Source organism: Myxine glutinosa, chromosome 6 (genome assembly GCF_964187855.1).
Source record: "Myxine glutinosa chromosome 6, kmMyxGlut1.1, whole genome shotgun sequence".
Classification (NCBI taxonomy): Eukaryota; Metazoa; Chordata; class Myxini; order Myxiniformes; family Myxinidae; genus Myxine; species Myxine glutinosa.
This window is the reverse complement of record NC_136266.1, coordinates 675,970-693,586: the sequence shown is the minus strand read 5'-3', so window position 1 is coordinate 693,586 and position 17,617 is coordinate 675,970. Positions and strand designations below refer to the sequence as shown.

At 44.9% G+C, this 17,617-nt stretch overlaps 1 protein-coding gene across 12 annotated transcripts in view; it reads left to right on the top strand.

Moving 5' to 3' along the window:
* RIMBP2 (RIMS binding protein 2) overlaps positions 1 to 17,617 on the top strand; it is a 716,511-nt gene that overhangs the window by 209,421 nt on the left and 489,473 nt on the right. For all 12 annotated transcript variants that reach the window (XM_068119472.2, XM_068119471.2, XM_068119470.2 and 9 more), the window contains one exon: positions 9,520 to 9,620. In XM_068119472.2, coding sequence (XP_067975573.2) covers positions 9,520 to 9,620 — 101 coding nt within the window. The remainder of the gene's footprint in view (positions 1 to 9,519; positions 9,621 to 17,617) is intronic.

Below are 17,617 nucleotides of genomic sequence, written 5' to 3'. Positions count from 1 at the left end.
CACACAGAAAGACAAACCGACAAACCGACACATAACCGACAAACCGACACATAGAACAAATAACATCGGGAGCGGTAGACAAGATGGGGAGAGAGGGGGAAGGACACAAACACAACACAACACAACACAACACAACACAACATTTTAGAGCAGAAACCGAGAGACATGGAGACATCGAGAGATCTGTGGGAGGGAGAGGGCTTTGGGGGGGAGGCATGGGAAAGGGGGTGGGAGAGGCATAAAACATATGGACACTGCCAGGACTACCAGGAAAGAAGTTGGAATTACAAACAAGGTGGATCTGGGGTGAATTAGTGGGGATTAGTGGGGAAAGTCAGAGGTGGTCAAACTTCGTGTATAAAAACAGAGTGCATCGTGAACGTGTTTCAGAAGAGTTTTGGCATTGGTTTGAAGCCTACCCTTTTTCGCATATGTGTATCTCCTAATAAACGGCTTGTATTCTCGTAGCGTGTCTTCAGTGCCTCAGCGAACATCGGGCATCGCACATCATCTGACAAATCTCACATTATTACTATGTCTCTCCGAAAAGACCGACCAGACAACCCTCCCATCTACGTTCTCAACAATCCTCTCCAAGAAGTTCTGTCACTCAAGCTCTTGCGTCTCACAATCTGCCATGATCTTTCCTGGGAAAAACACATTTCCAAACCCCAGATACCCCAGTTCCAAACCCCAGATACACTATCTATCCACACTCAAGAATGAACTCTCAAACCTGTCTCCTTCCTCCAAATCCTGGTGGTGTCTGGTCAAATCTGCTTCTGGTGTTTGTTCCCCCTCCATCCCCTCCCTTACCTCAAATGGCCACACAGTTGACACCGCACGTGACAAAGCCGAATGCCTCAACTCTGTGTTTGCCTCAAAATCTTGTGTCCGAAACCCATATCTCTGTTCCCACCTTACCCAGTCAAACCCAACTGCTCCTAGACTCTGTGTCCTTCTGTCCTGACAAGGTGGAGAAGTTTTTGTCAAACCTCGACTCTGATTCTGCAACTGAACCATACGGCATCAGCCCACGGGTCCTAAAATCCTGCTCTGCTGCTCGATCTCACCCTCTCTCTGTTCTTTTCACCCTCTCGTTTGCTCAAGGTCGTCTGCCAGATTCTTGGAAATCAGCAAACATTACCACTTTACACAAAAAGGTGCAAAAACAGATCCTTGCAACGACAGACCATTCCGACTGCTCCCAATTATCATCAAAATCATGGAATCCATCATTGCTTCGGATATCAAATCCTTCCTCTTCTCCAATGGCTTGATCTCCGATCATCAATTTGGATTCAGACCAGGTCATTCTACTCTGGACATGTTGCTTCTGCTGTCTCAACAACGGATGGAGGTCCTCAATGCCAAACCGGAAATCAGAGCTGTCTCCCTTGACATATCACGTGCCTTTGATACGGTCTGGCACCCAGCTCTGCTCACCAAACTCTCCTCTGGTATCCATGGAAATCTCCACGCATGGCTTGCGGAATTCCTCTCTGGTTGTAGTCAACGTGTGGCCCTGAATGGATTTCTCTCATCTCCCCTTCCTGTTCTGGCTGGAGATCCCCAAGGTGGTGTTCTGGGCCCTGTGCTATTTCTGGTCTTCATCAATGATCTCTCCGACTCTCTGGAAAATCCTCTCTATCTCTTTGCTGATGACTCCACTCTCTGCCGCTCCATTCCTCATCCCTCAGATCGGCAGTCTGCAGCCTCCTCACTCTCTGCAGACCTGGACAAAATCACAGACTGGTCAAACAAGTGGAACATGTCTTTCAATCCTGACAAATCTCACACTCTTACTATGTCTTTCCGAAAAGACCGACTGGAAAACCCTCCCATCTACTTTCTCAACAATCCTCTCCAAGAAGTTCTGTCGCTCAAGCTTTTGGGTCTCACTATCTGCCATGATCTTTCTTGGGAAAACCACATTTCCAAGCTGGCCACCAAAGCCAGTCGCCAACTGGGGATCCTCCGTCGCGCGAAGTCCTTCCTTGGCACACCTGAGCTCCTCACCACATACAAGGCTTTCATCCGCAGCTCAATGGAATACTGTTCCCCCCTCTGTGCCGGTGCTTCTGCCTCACACATAGCTCGGCTTCACGCTGTTGAAACCAAAGCTTTCAGAATCATTGGAATCTCCTGCGATGAAGCTAACTCCGAGGGCCTTTCACTCACTCACCGCAGGCAGGTTGGTGGTCTTTCTGTCTTCTACCGACTCCTCTCCGGCCTTGCTCCCCCAGCTCTCTCTGTGCTCTGAACCCCAAATATTCCTACAGGTCGCACAAGATCTGCCAGCAACCCTCTTATGGTTAAACTGCCAAAATTTAGGCTCTCTGCTCACCTTCACTCTTTCATTCCCCTTTGCTCCCGCCTCAGGAACAAACTCCTCCACTCCCTTCAATCCCACTCCTCCCTCCAGGTCTTTGAAACAGCTGTTCACCACCATCTCTTATCTTCCGCCATCCAAAACCTTGATCTTTTCTTGCCCCGCTAATTCACCCCAGATACACTTTTTTGAAATTCCAACTTCTTTCCTGGAAGTCCTTGCAGTGTTCCATATGTTTTATACCTCTCCCACCTCCCCCCAAGCCCTCTCCCTCCCACAGTTCTCTCAATGTCCCTGCTCTCCAATGTTGTGTTTGTGTCCTTCACCTTCTCTCCCCATCTTGTCTACCGCTCCCCTTCTTTTGTGTTTTATCTGTCGGTTTGACTTTTTGTGTGATTAATGTTAGCTGTTTCACGAGCCTTGATCTTGTATACAAGCTGAGCTCTTCAGTATGGCCCATTCTACTGCCAATTTTTGTCTGTGGAGATTGCATGGCTGTGTGCTTGATTATATACGTCAGCAATAGGGGTGGCTGAAATAGCCGAATCCACTAATTAGAAGGGATGTCCGCATACGTTTTTTTTTTGTTTTTTTTTGTATACAAGATCGAGGCTCGAGTAAGAGCTAACATTAATGACAAAAAAAAAAAACTGACACATAAGAGGAAATAAAGGGAGCGGGAGACAAGATGGGGAGAGAGGGGGAAGCACACAAGTACAACATTTGAGAGCAGGGACATCGGGAGATCAGTGGGAGGGAGAGGGCTTGGGGGGAGGAGGCATGGGTAGGAGGGTGGCGGGTGGGAGAGGTAAAAAAAAACACATGGACACAGCTAGGGCTTCCAGGAAAGAAGTCGGTATTTCAGAAAAGTGGATCTGGCATGAATTAGCAGGGGTAGAAAAGATCAAGGTTTTGGATGGGGGAAGATAAGACATGGTGGTGAACAGCTGTTTTAAAGACCTGGAGGGAGGAGTGGGATTGAAGATAGTGAGGGAGTTTGTTCCAGAGGCGGGAGAAAAGAGGAATGAAAGAGTGAAGGTGAGCAGAGAGTCTTCATTTTTTCATTTTCACCAGAAGAGGGTTGCAGGCAGATCTTGTGCGACCTGTGGGAGTATTTGGGGGACATAGCACAGACGGGGCTGGGGGAGCTAGGCCAGAGAGGAGTCGGTAGAAGAAAGAAAGACCACCAACCTGCCTGCAGTGAGTGAGTGAAAGGCTCTCGGAGGTAGCTTCATCAGGGGAGATTGCAATGATTCTGAAAGCTTTGGTTTCAACAGCGTGAAGCCTAGCTCGGTGTGAGGCAGGAGCACCAGCCCAGAGGGGAGAGCAGTATTCCATTGAGCTGTGGATGAAAGCCTTGTATGTGATGTGCTCAGGTGTGCCAAGGAAGGACTTCGCACGACTGAGAATGTCCAGTCGGCGACTGGCTTTGGAGGGCAGCTTGGAAATGTGTTTTTCCCAGGAAAGATCATGGCAGATTGTGAGACGCAAGAGCTTGAGTGACAGAACTTCTTGGAGAGGATTGTTGAGAACGTAGATGGGAGGGTTGTCTGGTCGGTCTTTTCGGAGAGACATAGTAATAATGTGAGATTTGTCAGATGATGTGCGATGCCCGATGTTCGCTGAGGCACTGAAGACACGCTACGAGAATACAAGCCGTTTATTAGGAGATACACATATGCGAAAAAGGGTAGGCTTCAAACCAATGCCAAAACTCTTCTGAAACACGTTCACGATGCACTCTGTTTTTATACACGAAGTTTGACCACCTCTGACTTTAGCGCATCAGAAATTAGCATCTCAAGAGGAAGTTTCCCACAAGGGCATGTGATGTACACACAGCACCACGCATGCAACTTGAAGGTCAACTTCCCAGAAATGTAGGAGGTTTGTGCAGTAACAGGAAACCACGGAGTTCCTGCCATTGTTACTGTTAGATCAGCAGAGAGAAAACACATTGCATGCAAAAACACATTACCATCTTGTGATGAGAAAGCAAAATACAAAGGAAAGTTAATAAAACAACTTATGGCCTCCAACAAAACCCAAACAGTGTTGTTACGCATGTACGACTAAAACCTTCAGCACGAGCTGACGTTAACGTTGAAGTGTCAATGTTAGTGGCAGGTATATGAGCCTGACTCATCGATGAGGTCACTGTTGGTGTCAGGATCAGTCGCCATGAAAGAGTCATGAAAGCCGAGGAATTTGTCCCCTTTGGAGATTTGTTTTTTGCATACCGACAAAATGTGATTGTAGTAACTGGGACACTTCTGCTTATTGGCCATGTTCATCTGACGTTTTTAGGTGGCGCCCTGTGCTCAGGCTCAGAAAATTTACTTTGCAAGTTATGGACTCTTAAAGTTTATGTGGAAAGCTGTTTGTGGTGTTGATAGTGAAGGTTTATAAATTGGCAACTCAGGTACCGTAATAAATTGTCGTTCACATTATATTGTTGCGGATCTCCCGAAGCCCGTTCCCGTTACAAAGGGGGGATTAAACCCCTTTTTCCCCCTTGGGTCTGCGGGTCCGCGAGACCGAATCGCCACTTCCGGGCAAACGTGAAAAAGGGTTTCGGGACAAATTCGCACGTACCTTTGGTACCCACGCTGCCACGAAAGTGGGGATCGAGCCTCGCACGAGCCATGCTTAATCGAGTACGCCTGAGCGGTATGTGTATCACGTGACTCGTGCTGTTACTTTTATTGGAACCCGATTCGAGCGGTTTTATTCGTACCATGCAAAGCCAATGGATTGAAGGGACAGGACGGTCAAATCGGAGGGAGAACACAATTTATTATTTATGTACAATGATCAGAATGAAAGGAAAAGGGACACAGAGCAGAGCTTAATCAGTTTAACTAAATTCCCAGACAAATGGGCCCAATCACTCACACGGGGTAATGGAAGAAGACCAGGTTCGCGCGCCAAGCACGCTTTGCCGTCGGTCGCCCCGGGGCAGCTCGCCCGGCGTGGCTCTCCGATGTTCACGGCACGTATCCAGGCGAAGGCAGGCAGGAGGAAATCCTCGCGGCGTGTATGCAGGCAAAGGCAGGCAGGAGGAAATCGCGCGTCTGTGGCCCGGCGTGGGTGGTCCTCTCGAGCGCGCGATTAATTCAGTGCAGAGCACGGGGAATGGGGGAAAGTTCGTGTACAATAGGCAATTCAATTCCTTGTTCTGCAGCTCCACTCGCGTTCTCGTCTGCCTTCTGCGTTCTGCGTTCTGACTCACACGTGTTCTGCTGCTGTTCTCGTGCGATCTCCTGCTGTTCTCTCCTGATCTGGTTAATAGGCTCGGGGCAGGACCTTATATGGCACCTCCCCGATCTTACCCGAATGTTCCAAGCCCCGCCTCCTGCCGCAGTGGTATGCCACTCCCCTCGAACCCTGATTGGCGGCTCGTTGCTTGCTGGCCACTCCCCCTGCAGCTCGTCCCTTCGGCCTCGGTAGACTTGCCCAGGCCTGCCGCGTGGCATCCCAGCGCCAAACCAAAAGCATCAAAGCAAAGCGCCAAAAGAACACCAAAGCTCACTGGCCTACTCAATGCAAAACTAAACACAGGGGAAGGACTACGCTTACATTTACTAAGAAATAACTGAACTATCGCGAGGCTTCATGTTGTGGTGTAACTAACAACGAGGGGGAATTAACCTTTATTCCAAAACCGCAACAATATCTTTGTGGCATTATATTGTTTACATTATATCATTATATCTTTCTTTTTACATGATATTCATTATATCTTTGTTTAAATTATATCATTAAATCCCCGGTGTGTACCCCGGTTTAGAATAGGTACACCGTATCCCTGCGTGTCGTAAGAGGCGACTAAAAGGGTTGGCGTCAGGAAGGGCATCCAGCCATAAAAATATTGCCTCAAAAAGGGAACCATGACAATTATAATTGCATATGGGCAGGGTACAGCCCGAAGTACCCCGTGGGGGACCCCACTCCCTCTCGACAAAACTCAATGTGGGGAACCCGATCGAAGCAAGGGTGGAAATCACTCCATTTATGACGACGAAACGTCTGATGCCCCACGTGGAGTTCGGTTTCTGAGGTTTGGGACATGGAATGTCGGGACAATGACAGGGAGATCAGGAGAAGTGGTGGAAGTATTAGTCAGAAGAAGAGTGGACATATGTTGTGTGCAGGAGACGAGATGGAAGGGAAGTGGTGTGAGAATGGTGAAGCGTAGGCAGGGACAGAAATACAAGTTTGTGTGGCGAGGGTGCCCGCAAGGCGTGCATGGTGTTTGGTGTCCTCTTTTCTGAGGAGTTTGTAGACAGTGTGGTGAGTGTGACTAGAGTGAGTGATAGGTTGATGATGGTGAAAATGATGATTGGAAAGCTCTTGGTTAACGTCATCTCGGGATATGCTCCGTAGGTCAGTCGGAGCGATGAAGAGACGGACAAGTTCTGGTGTGCGATAGAGAATCTGATAGAAAACGTGAAAGATGAGGAAGTTGTTGTGGTAGGAGGAGACCTAAATGGACATGTGGGAAGGAGTATGGACGGTTTTGAGGGAGTTCATGGGGGTTACGGATATGGTGTGAGGAATGGAGAAGGTGAAAGGATTTTGGATTTTGCTGATGGAGCAGGTTTGTTGATTTTTAATACTCAGTTCCAGAAAGAGGATAATAAGCTTGTTACATACTTGACTACCTGCTGGTGCGTAGGCGAGATAGGGGTCACCTCCGGGACACAAAGGTGATCCCGGGGGAAGAGGCTGTTTCACAGCACCATTTTGTTGTCTGCGACAAAAGGGTGAAAGGTGCGAGGAAAGCTTGGCGGGTGAAGTACCAACCGAGAATGAAGGTGTTGAGGTTGAAAGAGGTGACAGTAAGGGAGGCATTAAAAGAGAGGCTGAGTAGGGTAGAGGATGATGTGGTTGAGCTTGAAAGTGTTTGGATGTCAATGAAAGCTAGTCTGTTGGGAGCCGTTGGTGAGGTATGTGGATGGACAAAAGGACCACCGAGGCACTCGGAAACATGGTGTTGGGATGATGAAGTTGGAAAGAGGATTGACGAGAAGAGGAAGAAGTTCAAGGAGTGGCAGAAGGCGAAGGGTACGGGAGCAGAAAAAGCAGAGTATGAAAGTTATAAGGCAGCCAAGAAGGCTGCAAAGAAAGAGGTAGCAAAGGTGGTAGGAGGCATGTCGGAAAATGTTCGGAGAACGCTTGGATTCGGAAGAGGGTCAGAGAGTGGTATTCAGGATTGCAAAGCAGATAGCGAAAGAGAGGTGTGATGTGATGGGGGTGAGTTACTTGAAGGATGAAGTGGGACAAATCGTTGTGGACCCAGATGGAATTAAAGGAAGATGGAAGAGATATATGGAAATGCTGTTGGATGCAGAGAATGAATGGGACGGCAACATCGAGAGTAACCCAGTTTTAGGACTGGCAGAGAAGATAACTGAGAAGGAAGTTGAGGAAGCGATAAAAGCAATGAAGAGTGGAAAAGGAGGAGTTGTGGCAGATATGTTGAAGGCAGCGGGAAGTTGGAGAGTGAAGAGAATGACAGAGATCTGTAATCTGGTGGTGAAAAAAGGCCGCATTCCAGTGGCTTGGGAACTGAGTACCCTTGTCGCTCTATACAAGGGGAAAGGTGACCCTCTGGACTGTGGCTCGTATCGAGCGATAAAGTTATTGGAGCATGGAATGAAGGTATTGGACAGAATGTTAGAACGGAGGATAAGGAAGAAAGTGAAGATCGACGAAGTGTAGTTTGGATTTATGCCAGGAAGATGAACAACAGACGCACTTTTTATTGTAAGGCAGTTGCAGGAGAAGTACATGGAGAAGAAGAAGAAGTTGTTTCTTGGGTTTGTTGATCTGGAGAAAGCATTCGATAGAGTTCCATGCAAAGTAGTGACATGGGCATTGAGGAAGTTATGAGTGGAGGAATGGTTGATCAGAGTCGTGATGGCAATGTACGAGAGAGAGCACGCACAGCTGTAAGGACGATGGATGGGAACAGTGGTGAGTTTGAGGTGAAGGTGGAAGTGCATCAGGGGTCGGTACTAAGTCCACTACTATGTGTAGCTGTGATGGAGGTGCTGGCTCGGAATGTGAAGGAGGGTTTACTGTGGGAGTTGTTGTATGCAGATGATCTGGTGTTGATTGCGGAAACTACGGATGGACTGAAGGAGAAGATGAACAAGTGGAAGGAATGTATAGAGACAAAAGGTCTGAAGGTGAATATCAGAAAAACGAAGGTGATGGCAAGTGGTAAAGCATGTGGAGAGGTGGAAAGAACTGGGAAGTGGCCGTGTGCTGTGTGTAGGAAGGGTGTCGGAGTGAACTCCATTCAATGTACAATGTGCGCTGAGTGGGTTCATCAAAAATGTCGTGGTCTGAGAGGGTCATTAACCAGTGTGGCAGTGTAAGGTGTGCACAGAGGGAGCTGCAGATGGAGGAAATGTTGAGTTGGATCTTGGAGACGGCGTGAATCTGAAAGGTGTGAAAACATTTTGCTACCTCGGAGACATGCTGAATGGAGAAGGTGGATCAGACTCGGCAACGGTTTGTAGAGTGAGATGTGCATGAAAGAAGTTTCGGGAACTGAGTGGCGTGCTGACGAGGAGGGGAGTGTCGTTGAAGCTGAAGGGAAAGGTGTATTCTGCATGTGTGAGAAGTGTTATGATTTATGGGAGCGAGACATAGGTAATGAATGTAGAGCAGCAACGAAGGCTGTAAAGGGTGGAAATGTGAATGGTTCGGTGGATGTGCGGAGTATCGTTGAGAGAGAGGAAGACAAATGATGAATTGCGAAAGATGATGGGAATAGAGCCTGTGATGGAGGCTGTGAAGAGAAACAGTTTGAGATGGTTTGGTCATGTGTTGAGGAAGGATGAAAGTGACTGGTTGAGAAGAGTGATGGAAATGAATGTAGAAGGAAGTAGAGGACGGGGAAGACCGAGAAAGATTTGGCTAAAGGTGGTGAAAGAAGAAATGCGGGCAAGGGGGTTGACAAGGGGAGATGCAGAAAATAGGGTAAAATGGAGAAGATTGTCATGGGGCTCGCAAGGCTAACCCCCGTTCTGGCAGGGAAAATGGCCTTAAAATGCCTGTTTTATTAAATCTTTGTGGCATAATTTATGTTGATTTTTCATCATTGCATTTCCAGTCTATAGTATGTATGCTTATTTTATATATGAAGTGCAAATTCATGTTTGTTCTCTTTCTAGGAACAGAAGGTTTGAGCGAGCGCTCAGATCGATTTTCTACCCGGAGCCCCAGCCGCTCTCGCTCTGGCCAGAGCAGCCCACACCGATCACTTCCCACAGAGGTCCTGTCGAACCCTTTAACTTTCTATAACACTCTTTACTGTCTGCCTGATCACTGTCTTCCTTGCTATGTATCAAGGACATACAGTCATGTGAAAAAGTAAGTACACCCCATGTAAAGTTTTGACTTCTTCAACATATTTCAACATACAGCTATTTGATCTTCATTTCAACAATATTGAGAGATAAAGGTGATATAATATCACAAATATCATGAAACATTTACATTTTGTAGTCCATTGTATAATTTAAATAAACATAAATGCAAATTTCGCATGTGGAAAAAGTAAGTACACCCTTGGCTCTAATAGGTGGTATTGCCCCCTTTGGCAGAAACAACCTCAAGAAGGCGTTTCTTATAACTGTCTACCAGTCTCTGACATCGACTGGGAGAAATTTTTGCCCACTCCTTCATGCAGAATTCTTTCAGCTGTGCGACGTTTGAGGGGTTTCTTGCATGCACAGCTCGTTTCAAATCCCCCCACAACATCTAGATGGGATTTAGATCCGGGCTTTGACTTGGCCATTCCAGAACCCTCCATTTCTTTCTTTTCAGCCATTCCTTGGTGGATTTACTGGTATGTTTAGGGTCATTGTCATGTTGCAAGGTCCACCTTCGGTTGAGCTTCAACTTTCCGACAGATGGCCGCACATTATCCTCAAGCACCCTCTGGTACAATGAAGAATTCATAGTGGATTCTATGATGGTGAGCTGCCCAGGCCCTGATGCAGCAAAGCTGCCCCAAACCATAATATTTCCACCACCATGCTTTATCGTTGGTATCAGGTACTTGTGGTCAAATTCTGTCTTTGGTTTTTGCCAAACATGTCTTCAGGTACTGTGGCCAAATAGCTCTACCTTTGACTCATCTGTCCAGAGCACATTGCTCCAGAAGTGCTGGTCTTTGCCTAGGTTCATTGGCAAACTTTAGTCTTGCCCTGATGTTCTTTCTGGACAGCAAAGATTTCCTCCTGGCACACCTCCCATGTAGATCAAATTTGTGCAGCCTCTTTCTAATGGTAGACTCGTGCACTTTGACATCAACAGTGGCAAGAGCTACCTGTAGGTCCCGTGATGACATTCTGTGGTTCTTAGAGACTTCTTTCAGCATCTTGCGGTCTGCCCTCCGGCTGAACTTGCGGGGGCGGCCTGGCCTGAACAAGTTGGCAGTTGTTTGGAATCTTCTCCACTTGTAGATGATCTTCCGGACAGTCGAATGATTGATTTCAAATTGTTTGGAGATCTTTTTAAATCCCTTCCCAGACTCGGAGGCATCTATAACCTTCTTTCTGAAGGCCTCAGAGAGGTCTTTTGATCTAGGCACGGTGACGCCGCACACTTCAACAACAAAGAGCAAACAAACGAAATATCCGAGGTTTAAAAAAGACAGATTCCTCCAAGATCCTCTCTAACGATGTTCTAAACATTTGCACCTGAGCTGGTGGTGCACCTGATTCTAATTTTAGGTATTTGAAGTGGTGATAAATGTAGGGGTGTACTTACTTTTTCCACATGCGAAATTTGCATTTATGTTTATTTCAATTATACAATGGACTACAAAATGTAAATGTTTCATGATATTTGTTATATTATATCACCTTTATCTATCAATATTGTTGAAATGAAGATCAAATAGCTGTATGTTGAAATATCTTGAAAAAGTCAAAAATTTACACGGGATGTACTTACTTTTTCACGTGACTATATCTCTGCAGCAATGTGGTGCTTGGTTGCTCACTTAAGTCTGTTTGTCTATCTTCAAAGACAATATCTCAAAAACTTAGTTGAACAAACCTGAAATTGATACAAACCTGTCTGATCAAATTTTGTTCAAAATTTATAAACACCACAACATGTTACAAAGAAACATCATAAATGATTCAATGTAACAATGCCAAATCAGGCATGTATATTTTGCTCTTGTATATTTGCATACCTTCACAAGGCCCAACCTAACATGGTTACTACGGTAAACATTACATACTGCTACAAAAGCAACTCGAACAGCACATGGTGGAGAGCAAAGCTCCACCAGGCTATAACAGGTCGGATCTGGATTCGGACCTGAATCAAAATCTAATCGGCTTGTTTTCTGTCGTGGGTTTTAATCCTTTCCCCCAGGAATAAGCACCTTATTAAACTCGGACAGTGTACCAGAGGTTTATTATGGATAAGAATACATGCATGGGAGACGTGGCGTTTAGGCCATTAACACCACTTGGTATAACATCATGGTTCTTACACAGCCGGCACCAACATCTCAGCGAGCCACAACCCGTAGCTGGCTTAATATACTTTTCTCAAAAATCAAAGAACTCAAAACGTCTCCCAAGTTCATCCCTCCCCAATGCCACAGACTGCCGCCTCAAAGAGAAGTTGTACAGAGTTGACAGGCAGGCTAAGTTTCATCGGGAAAGAATGTTTTGCAAGGTCAAACATGGGATTTTGTCAACAGTTTTTTTCAAAGCCAGACAACCAGATGCCAGACTGGAAATGGGTCACAGTGTGACGCTGCTGCCACCATCAGGATAGGGATTACAATGAAATCTCTTACATTGTCACCTACCCAACTCATCCACCAAGTTTTGTAAAAAGTCATCCACAGCTTTTTGAGATGTCATGCTATATATCGTTTTTTGCCCTATCTCTCAATGGTGAAGAATCACTTTAAAATTCTCAGATCCAGATCTGGAGCCGGATCTTCACCAAAATGTAATCATTTCGCCCTTGTCACATAGCAATACATTTCGTCCTTGCTTTCCCAATTCAGTGATGCACTATGCATTTGCTGTTTAATTTGCAAGTTAAAAGGATGAAAATTGACAATTTTTCAGATGAAAATTGATGATTTTCGAAGTTTGACCTTGAGTTGACCTTTGACCTTTTTACCTGAAAAATAGTTGGTTTTCCAATTCTGTGGTGTACAATGCAATTGCTCTTAAATTTTCAGGTTAATTGGATTAAAATTGATGATTATAGAAGTTTGACCTGAAGATGACCGTTGACCATTGACTTCAAATTCAATAGACCTCTCTGTTGTGACAACCTCTTCAACTTGGTAAAGTTTCATGACGATTGGTTTAGAATTTTGACCTGTAGGTGAGTGACAAAGAAAGAGACAGACAAAATAACAAAGTCAACAAACAAATATACTTGAAAAACCTTCGATTTTACAAATAACAAACAGACAGACAGGGTTGAAAACATAACCTCCATCCACCTTCGGTGGCAAAGGTAATAATTAGGGCTGTGAGAGCAACCACACACAGCACTGAACTTATCAATAGATTAAAACAGCTAGTCAGACATATGCTAACACAGGGAGTTAGTTAGTTACCAGATTAAAACAAGTTTTCTTTAAGATAAAACACACCAAAAACACCATAAAAATACACCAAATAGGAATTGTAAAATACAATATGAATAGTAAAAATATTAAGAAGATATCTATGTAAATTATTGGGTGAAGTGCCAGGGGCATATAAAAGGCCCCTTTACATGGTATGTGCTATGTGGCAAACTAAAGAAAAGAAGGGACATTCCATAATGAACGAATGAAGATGAATAATCGTTTTAAGGCCATTTTTCCCCGCTAGAGCGGGGGTTGGCCTTGCGGGCCCCATGACAATCATGGTTCCCTGTATGAGGCAATGTTTTTATGGCTGGATGCCCTTCCTGACGCCAACCCTTAGTCGCCTCTGACGATGCGCAGGGATATGGTGTACCTATTCTAAATCGGAGTACACACCGGGGATCATTCATCCCAGCAAGCTGGTACTCAATTTGCCGACCTCGGAAGGATGACAGGCTGAGTCATCCCCCCTGGCATTAATTCAGCGATCGACCGGGAACTCGGGATCCGAGGCTCCCAAGCCTGCACCCGAACCGCTAAGCCAACACCAGGCTCCCACGACTGTCTATATATATATACAGTCACGTGAAAAAGTAAGTACACCCCATGTAAAGTTTTGACTTTTTCAACATATTTCAACATACAGCTATTTGATCTTCATTTCAACAATATTGAGAGATAAAGGTGATATAATATAACAAATATGATGAAACATTTACATTTTGTAGTCCATTGCATAATTTAAATAAACAAAAATGCAAATTTCACATGTGGAAAAAGTAAGTACACCCCTACATTTATCACTACTTCAAATACCTAAAATTAGAATCAGGTGCATCAGCTCAGATGCAAATGATTAGAACATCGTTAGAGAGGATCTTGGAGGAACCTGTCTTATTTAAACCTCAGACATTTAGTTTGGTTTGCTCTTTGTTGTTGAAGTGTGCGGCGTCACCGTGCCTAGATCAAAAGACCTCTCTGAGGCCTTCAGAAAGAAGGTTATAGATGCCTCCGAGTCTGGGAAGGGATTTAAAAAGATCTCCAAACAATTTGAAATCAATCATTCGACTGTCTGGAAGATCATCTACAAGTGGAGAAGAATCCAAACAACTGCCAACCTGTTCAGGCCTGGCCGCCCCACCAAGTTCAGCCCCGAGAGCAGACCGCAAGATGCTGAAAGAAGTCTCTAAGAACCCCAGAATGTCATCACGGGACCTGCAGGTAGCTCTTGCCACTGTTGATGTCAAAGTGCACGAGTCTACCATTAGAAAGAGGCTGCACAAATTTGATCTACATGTGAGGTGTGCCAGGAGGAAACCTTTGTTGTCCAGAAAGAACATCAGGGCAAGACTAAAGTTTGCCAATGAACACCTAGGGCCTCAGCAAAGACCAGCACTTCTGGATCAATGTGCTCTGGACAGATGAGTCAAAGGTAGAGCTATTTGGCCACAGTACCAGAAGACATGTTTGGCGAAAACCAAAGACAGCATTTGACCACAAGAACCTGATACCAACTGTAAAGCATGGTGGTGGAAATATTATGGTTTGGGGCAGCTATACTGCATCAGGGCCTGGGCAGCTCACCATCATAGAATCCACTATGAATTCTACATTGTACCAGAGGGTGCTTGAGGATAATGTGAGGCCATCTCTCGGAAAGTTGAAGCTCAACCGAAGGTGGACCTTGCAACATGACAATGACCCTAAACATACCAGTAAATCCACCAAGGAATGGCTGAAAAGAAAGAAATGGAGGGTTCTGGAATGGCCAAGTTAAAGCCCGGATCTAAATCCCATCGAGACGTTGTGGGGGGATTTGAAATGAGCTGTGCATGCAAGAAACCCCTCAAACATCGCACAGCTGAAAGAATTCTGCATGGAGGAGTGGGCAAAAATTTCTCCCAGTCGATGTTAGAGACTGGTAGACAGTTATAAGGAACGCCTACTTGAGGTTGTTTCTGCCAAAGGGGGCAATACCACCTATTGGAGCCAAGGGTGTACTTACTTTTTCCACATGCGAAATTTGAATTTATGTTTATTTAAATTATACAATGGACTACAAAATGTAAATGTTTCATGATATTTGTTATATTATATCTCCTTTATCGATTCATATTGTTGAAATGAAGATCAATTAGCTGCATGTTGAAATATGTTGAAAAAGTCAAAACTTTACATGGGGTGTACTTACTTTTTCTCGTGTGTGTGTGTGTGTGTGTGTGTGTGTGTATGTATATATATATATATATATATATATATATATATATATATATATATATATATATATATATATATATATATATATATATATATATATATATATATATATATATATACAGTCTTGGCATTTAATATGGAATTTTTTTTTTTTCTTGACTTGGGTTTACTTTCTGAACTCAGTATATCAATCTGGTGAGTTTATTTTACCCTTTGGTGATGTCTTTGTTGAAAGAACCATGTCACTGATTGTCTTTCGCAGCAAGAAGTCAATAACAGGATTATATCACAGGTGGCGTGACAAAATGTAAGGACAGGTACATTTGACGATTGGCTTCGCAATAGGGTATATAAGGGTTGTTGCGTTCTGTATTAGTGGAAAACAACTGCTGCACGTCTCCAAAAGTTATTGCCGCTTCCTCTGGAGATGGTCCGTCAACTTGACAATGCTGTTTGTCATGGAGTGGTGGCTTTACGAAATTCTGGCATGAAACAGCGTGCTATTGCTCGGCAGTATGGCATCACTCAAGGTCAGGTGTCAAAGATCCTGAAACGAAATGCTCAGAGGGGTGTCCCTACTCCAATACCGAGGCCAGGACGTCCACACAGAACCACAAGGAGAGATGATCGCCAGCTGCACCGGTTAGTCTGCAATGGCCGTACCAAGTCAGCTAATCGGCTTAGGGCTGAGTGGCAGCAACTGACAAATGTGCCTGTATCCAGAAGGCTAGTCAACCAACAACTGGTTCAAGCAGGCCATCGTGCCAGGCGTCCCCTGAGAAAGCCATGCCTGACCAGACAAGACAGCCAGCGTCGATTGCAGTGGGCCAGAGAGCACCGTCAATGGCAGCCAGGACACTGGAATCACGTGACCTTCAGTGACGAGTCTAGATTTCTGGTCTATCGTCAAGATGGCCACGTCCGAGTGCGCAAACAAGTGCATGAAGCCCACGACGAAGATTGTATAGTGCCAAGAGTCCAAGCTGGAGGTGGTGGGGTGACCGTTTGGGCTGCTTTTCATGCAGGGGGCAAAACTGACCTGGTTGTTCTGAATGGAAACCTGAACCAGTTCAAGTACAGGGTCATTCTGGAAGAAACATTGCTTCCATTTGCTCGTGCAGCCTTTCGAGGAAACTTTGTCTTCCAAGATGACAATGCACGGCCTCATCGTGCTCGCATGATCCAACACTTTCTTGCTGACCGTGGTGTGGAGCATATGGAGTGGCCTGCCATGTCCCCGGATATGAATCCGATAGAGAACTTGTGGGCAGAATTAACGCGTCAAATCGACAACTTGGACCAGCAGCCGACCTCTGTGTTTGAATTGCAGCAGGCTATTGTAACTGCATGGCAAGCGATTCCTGTCCAAACCTTGGCAAATCTCGTGAACAGCATGCCTCGGCGTGTACGTGCTCTCCTGAATGCTCGTGGGGGTTACCCGAAGTACTGAACTGTAATTTTACTGTCCGTAATCCCAGTCATAATTTAGCTTTTGTTTTTGTTGAATTTTTTTGGTCTAATGTGCAAAATAAAGAGATACTTCTGGAAAACGCACAGAAGTTTAACACAGTACTGTCCATGAATTGAGTTCGATATCAGTTTACATCACTTTCAAGGATCAATTTATTTGCTTCGAAATGTCATGTGGTTTTTGTTTCTTTTAAAGGTCACATTAACAAAATCTCGAATAATTTCAACATAATTCCAATGAACTTTTGGTTCTAAGTCATCTTGAAAAGTAAGTTCACCCCCACAAAAATAATATTCCATATTAAATGCCAAGTCTGTATATATATATATATTATATATATATATATATATATATCTATATATATATATATATATATGTCGGGAACAAACTCCTTGATCGTAACAGAAGTTCACCAACAGATTGAGAATGACGAACTTTATTAAATACCAATTAATACAGATCTGGAGGAAACGGAGACGTCTACAGCACGAATGACCGTCATGCCATGTCCACCTTCCTGAAAACACATTGATTCACAGTTCAGTTATATAGGGACACGCTTTATCAGGGAATCTCCGAGAGGACAAAGGAACTGGCAGAGGTTCCTCCCCAGTGGGCCAAGCCCCCACCGTCATCCGTCCTTTCATCTTGGGGGAGTGAAGCACGCACCGTCAGGATCCGGACCAGATGTGGTTTCAAGGCTCCGAGGTGACAGAAAATATAACTCACTGAAGGGGGATTGCATTCTTGGTCCTGATAAGACCATAAAGTATATGAGGGCGTTCTGATGAGTTCCAGGTGTTGAATGTACCTTCCAGTTCACATTTCTCCTTTAAACTTAAATTCAGAGCATATTTATCGTAACTCAAGCGTCACTGTGATTATACAAAATATAGTTAATGTTTTAACAGTTTATCAAAAGGTTTATGTCTACGATCCAAGCATCCTACGTAAAGTT